This window comes from Megalobrama amblycephala, linkage group LG17 (genome assembly GCF_018812025.1).
Source record: "Megalobrama amblycephala isolate DHTTF-2021 linkage group LG17, ASM1881202v1, whole genome shotgun sequence".
Taxonomy (NCBI): domain Eukaryota; kingdom Metazoa; phylum Chordata; class Actinopteri; order Cypriniformes; family Xenocyprididae; genus Megalobrama; species Megalobrama amblycephala.
In genome coordinates this window covers 3217313-3223688 of record NC_063060.1, presented here as the reverse complement: position 1 = coordinate 3223688, position 6376 = coordinate 3217313, and the positions used below count along the sequence as shown (strand labels likewise).

The 6376-nt window shown below is 36.8% G+C and overlaps 1 protein-coding gene across 2 annotated transcripts; it reads right to left on the bottom strand.

Annotated features, from left to right (window-relative positions):
• Window positions 1-445: 445 nt before the first annotated feature.
• LOC125251323 (transmembrane and immunoglobulin domain-containing protein 1-like) lies at window positions 446-1611 on the bottom strand. Of its 2 annotated transcripts, XM_048164312.1 has the most exons (3): window positions 935-1611; window positions 727-864; window positions 446-640 (listed from the first exon to the last, which is right to left on the bottom strand). In XM_048164312.1, the coding sequence occupies exons 1-3, from the start codon at window positions 1230-1232 to the stop codon at window positions 630-632; spliced, it is 447 nt and encodes a 148-aa protein (XP_048020269.1). In that variant the 5' UTR covers window positions 1233-1611; the 3' UTR covers window positions 446-629. The 2 variants fall into 2 exon arrangements, 1 of the variants encoding a protein (XP_048020269.1); XR_007180969.1 differs by lacking the exon at window positions 727-864 and having other exon boundaries at window positions 935-984.
• Between the last annotated feature and the right edge of the window lie 4765 nt (window positions 1612-6376).

Below are 6376 nucleotides of genomic sequence, written 5' to 3'. Positions count from 1 at the left end.
CATTTGGAACAAACATGCACACAAATAACTGCAACAGAGAGCATTTCTATAGAATCTGGAGTTATTATTGAAATAAATGTGTGACTACAATTGTTACAGAGACTCTGACAGGAGGATGTTAGTGAACCAAAACACAAGACGCAAGTGAATGTAGTGATCATGAAATGATATCAGAGTTATGGCAAGAATAAAGTCTGAACTTAATCTCACTGATTCTTGAGAGAAGAGACAAAACATGTTTGAGATGTTAGTTTTTATTATTTCATAACACATTATTATAAACTGATATATTTGTAGACAAAGGTCTCAACTAATGAACAGGTTTTTCTGAAAATGTTTTCTTCTAAAAATGTACTTCAGAACTTAATTTGTGTCAACTCCATCAGACACATTAAAAAGATGCTATTTTAATTTGATCATCAACAACAGTGTAAAATACACATGACAAATATACAGCAGTAGTAGTAAAGTGAGATCTGTGTGTCTCTGAGAGAAATATAAACAATAAAGCCTTACAAATAAGAGTTTTACAAATCTGACACTGAAAGAGAAGCTCAAATAATCATCAGTATTTATTATGACAAAAACACACTTGAAGAATCTTTAAAGTTCAGCGTTCTGCTTCAGATTTAAGCACTTCCTGAAAAAGATGAACATGTAAAGCCATAAATGAATCAATCTCACCAATATTAATATATGCTGAATCAGTCATCATCAATCATGTACCTGATGTGTGAATATGTGCTTGATCTCCTTCAGCTCTTCTGGATCTGATGTGATAAAGCACAAGAATGACAGTAGCCACGCCCACCAGAGCAGAGAGGACCAATCGGATCACAGCTTCAGTAGGACCACAACAGTGGACTGAGGAATAAAAACATCAAAGTGAGATCAGCTCAGTCAATAAACGCTAATATCATCAGCGCTGCCGTACCTGAACATGTGTGACAGAGTTGAGTGATGTCCAGATGTTGAGTCTGGTGGCTGATGGGATTGTTCAGCACACAGCTGTAGGTGTTTTTATCCTGATATTCCACCTCCAGAGGTAGAGAGAGACTGATGCTGAGATCAGACACACTGATGCTGGACAATGAACTGTTTCCTTTGTACCAGGAGAGAGTCACATGACTCACATTCACCACTGAACACACCAATGAACATGATGATGATGATGAAGAACATTGTGAAGAGTTACTGCTGATGACAGGAACAGGCAGACGAGCTGAAAACATGAGAGAATAAAGAGAAATGAGGATGAATGAAGAGATTCAAGAAACATCCAGAGGAACCAAGATGATCAAAAGTAGAGCATTTAAAACTATTGAATAGAAAGTTAAATATAAACCTGCTGTTCATGTGAAAGTAAGAGAATTAGTCATTTGAACTCATTAGTCATGATAAGATACTTCTTTAGATCTAGCTGTAATAAATAAAACATGTGAAACTGATATTTAACTCACCGTAGACAATGAGATGAAAAGAAGAAGAACGCTTGCTTCGAAGAAAGGAATGAATAGAAATGAGGATATAATATGTATATTCTCCAGTGTGTTTCATTGTGATGTTTGTGATGGTCAGAGATCCAGTTTGATTGTCCAGCTTCAGTCTGTCTCTGAATCTCCCATCAAGAACATCATCATATACAGTGAATCTGTCGGCCGTTACATTGATTTCAGCTATTAAAGTGTTTCCAAACCACCACTGAATCAGATCATCATCCTTCATTTCAGTAAGATCAGAGTTTAGAGTGACTGAATCTCCCTCCGTCACTGACACTGAAACAGGGTTTGTCACAGATAAACAAATTATAATGGTTTATTAAATTAAATAGTTTAACATTTAAATTTGAAATAAACAATATCATAAAACAGCAAAAAGAAATAAAATGATGTATGAATTCATTTTAACTTTGTCATTAAAAAAAAATTTAAACTCACCAATAACATCAAGATAGAAATAATACCACTTAGAGTTGATCTTTAGTCTATATTCTCCAGCGTGTTTCATTGTGATGTTTGTGATGGTCAGAGATCCAGTTTGATTGTCCAGCTTCAGTCTGTCTCTGAATCTCCCATCAAGATCATCATCATTTACAGTGAATCTGTCAGCCTTTACATTGATTTCAGCAATTAAAGTGTTTTCAAACCACCAAGGAATCACATCATCATCCTTCATTTCAGTAAGATGAGAGTTTAGAGTGACTGAATCTCCCTCCTTCACTGACACTCTCTTCACTTCAAAACCAAACACTCCTGAAGAACAGAGTTTTTCACAGATTAAAGCTTTAAAATCACTTGATGTTGGTTTGATGAAGCTTCACTGAAATACGTTTAATCGTGTAAATGTGACGTGAATAATATTCTGCAGCAGCACAAAGACAAAAGATGATGAATGAAAAGAGAAATAGATTTATATATGGATCAAGTAACTAAAAAAGACACTTTAATGTTTAATATCACACTAAAACTAATGCTGTTGAGTATCTGAGCTTCATATTTATAATATTTTATTTAATCCATAATAACTGAGTTTAGAGCTGAATTCAAACTTGATCTGACAGTAAAATAGGCTAATAGGCATATTATCAAAATAAACGAAGATTATCATAGAATGGTCAGCTGAAGTAAGCACCTTATGAACTGGGAATAAATACAAACTGCACAAAACTACACATGTACATATTTATTTGTATTATGATTTTTTTGCGGGTGGGACGTCCCCACCACTTTCTGCTTAACGCTGCTGCGGCCGGAGACTCTATTCGTTCCGGTGAAATCACAAAAGCGCAGACAATAATAAAGCCACATTTGAAATACAAGAGCCAAAACAAGCTCTTTTTCTCAGTTTATTAATGGTCAAATACACTCAATGTCACAATGCCCATCTTGGTGAGTATTAAAGTAAACACAGTTCAGGAAGAATGTGTCCGTGCGTTCGTCATGTCTTAAAGGGACAGTAGCCGAATAAACGTGCCGCTCTCTCTGTTGTTAATGTTAATCAAACAACAAAAGACAAAGAAAACATCACTTACTGCTTTTGACTGATTAACTTCTGTAACTTTAATTGATTAATCTGTATTTACTTTTTTCAGTGAAGATTATCCAATGTTATTTTACATTTTGATTACTTGTAAAAAATTGTCACATCAATATGCAGACAAAAAACATTTCTAGGAATGACAACAAAAGCACTACAGTATATGCGTTCCTCCATCATTTTGACTTTGCATTGCGGCTCTATTTCAAAAATGTCAAAAAACGGATTTTCAACTCTTTTGAATTCGACTGATTCGACTCTGGCTCTGTAATTTCAGAATGAGCATAGCCTCGTTTCAGATGTGATGAGTCCGAAGATTATTCCAGTTTTGAATAATTATTCTGTCACAGACTTTTTTAATGGACGTGTTTTATTCCTGATAACTATTCCTTCTCTACATATTTTTCCATCAGTTTTTATGTGCATTTTAATTCACTGAATAAAGAGTATACACCCCAGTGAGTACGGGTTACATTTATTCACATCTTGTCATCATTTGTGTTCTACTGAAGAAACAAAGTCACCTACATCTTGGATGCGCTGGGGGTAAGCAGATAAACATCACATTTTCATTTTTGGGTGAACTATCCCTTTAAGGATTTTCAGTACATTTAGCATAGATGGGCTATAGCAAGTTATTGACAACATTATTTCTATTATACTTAATTTTTTGAACATATCTACACAGGTTCTGTCTCGCGCACAGACGCGCGTGCGAGCCTCTGAAAGCATTTGGCTGCAGAAAGACGCGTTCGGCGTGTGCACTGCGCTCTAGTGGACTTTTGTTTTCAAGCACTCAGTTCACTCTCGCATAAGCTGTTTTCAGCACACACTGTTCGTGCCATCACAACAATTGGGCTGCACGTGGACGTCCGCAAACCCTCCTAATGACGAAAATTTCGTGATGCGGATGGTGCGCAGATGCCCGAAGTATACTTTGGGGCCCCAATCCGCCCGGGCCCATATGTACGTGTATATCCAGACGCTACGCCACTGACTTTGTTTCTTTATTCAAGTTTCTTACCTGATTACTACTGTTAGACCTACCTGAAAAAAGAAAGCAGTCTATTTAATTTATATCTTTATTCTATTGTATTTATTTGTGCTATTGTTAGTAATTTGTTAATTTGCTCTTATTTTATTACTGTTTACTTGTCTTTTTTAAATTCAATTTACCATTTGAAATCAAGCTTCTTTGTGCTGTGTGTAACAAAATTACCTAATTGTAAAAACAAATACTCTGAGTTAGCAAATATCTGAGATAATTGTAATGGTAACTGATCAACGTATATATATATGAAAAAAGCTTAAAAGTTTTATCATATAAAGCATAAAATCTCATATAAAATCTCTTCAGAAGAAACTTTTGATTGCCTAGACTTTCAATAGATGGACAAAAAAATATATATATTAAAAATATCTATATGAGAGTATATACATTGTTTTTTTCCCCATGGTATTGAAAATGGTATCGAATATCGGTTCTTTTCAAGGTATCTGTATTGAAGTTAGAAATTGCAGTACCATGACAACACCACAGCCTATATATTTACTCCACAAACTAACTCTACAAACATGGAAAAGAGGGATAGATGGACCTCTCAACCTTACGCTGAGGAGAAAATCCAGCACAACTTTGAGCAGACCAAGCAAAACATGATTATTGCTTCAAACAATAAAGCTATTCAAAATATCATTCAATGTAAATTGTGATAATCTTAATTAATAATATCGCAATTACGCAATTTCAAGGGAATAATCGACAGTTATTTGTCATAATCGTGCATCCCTAAACTGAAGCCATAAAAACACATTTAAAACTCACCATCCAGACGCCACAAACAGAGCAAAACTAACTTGAGAAACATTTTCTTCATCGGTTCACTGAAAAGCCCACGATAGTAACTCTTAAAATGTCTGAAAACCCTCAGATTGATCTGAAACACACTGAACTGTGATATTTATCTGGTTGTGTGTGAATCCTCCCCCATCCTCAGTTTCCGCTCACACGTTCATCTGCTTTAACATCACGAAAATCAACAAAGCTTTTGCTGATCTTACATTTTCAAATGAATTCTGGGCCTGAATGAAACTAACAGCAGAAGAGTGAAATATTGGACTAGATATCTGAATCTACTGGTGTGTTATTTAGTGCTGTGATCTGTCAATCATATTTGACCTGTGACTCTTATTTGACTGTTGATGGATTCACTTTATTTCAGTGTAAAGATGTTTTGTGTGGAGTGGAAGATTGTGATCTTATTAGCAGGAGAGAAAATGAAGTAATGCTTCAGCCACAAACTGCTGACACGAGCATCAACCACAAACATCCAGCAGAAGCTGTTTATCCACCAGACAGATCAAACCAGACACACTGATGTTTGAACAGATAAAATAAAAAGGAAAAACCACTGCAGAGTCCATTTTGACTCAAAAGCCAGTAAATCACATGTATAATGTTTGCCTGTGTTGAGTTACTAGATCCAGGAAGTGTGCCCATATTAGCCGGTTCTGTCGACACTGCAGAGTAGAACTGTTTCAGGTTGAACTTCCTCAGCTGGTGAAGGAAGTACAGTCTCTGCTGGGACTTTTTCAGCTGGAGTCTATGTGTAACTCCCACTTCAGGTCCTGAGAGATGGTGGAGCCCAGGAACCTGAATGACTCCACTGCTGCCTCAGTGCTGTCCATGATGAAGAGTGGGAATAATGCTGGAGTGTTTCTCCTGAAGTCCACTATCATCTCCACTGTTTTGAGTGTGTTCAGCTCCAGGTTGTTATTACTGCACCAGACGGCCAGCTCTTTAACCTCCTGTCTGTAAGCAGACTCGTCCTGCAATGTCCATCAGGTAGGCCAGCACCAGTCTGATGGGCGGCTCTTGCTCTCGCTCTGGCTGATGTGAGCGCGATCTCTTCAGCCCTTTATGATGTCATTCAGAGCCATACTCGAAAAACTTTCCTAAACTTTTATGAACCATAAAGGAGTGTATTTTTTTTTTTTTTTTAACTTTGGCCATGTTTAGCATGAGAATCCAACTCTTTAACTGTGTTAATAAGTCAGAATACATGAAATAGCATTAGACACCCTCTTTAAAGCTGCAATCCATAACTTTTGGCGCTCTAGCGGTTAATAAACAGAACTGCATGTGTCTTGCGGAAGGACATTGTAGCCGGAGCTACTTCTCTCTGTTTCTATGACGAGTCACGCAGTTACTGTGAAACTCCGCAGCGGTTCCTACCAGACCGGTGTTATGATAAATTCGGTGTCTTGAGATTTTCGGTGACACTGGGCGGAGCTTACATGAATATTTACGAGTTTCCTGTTTTGAGTTAACTCCGGACAT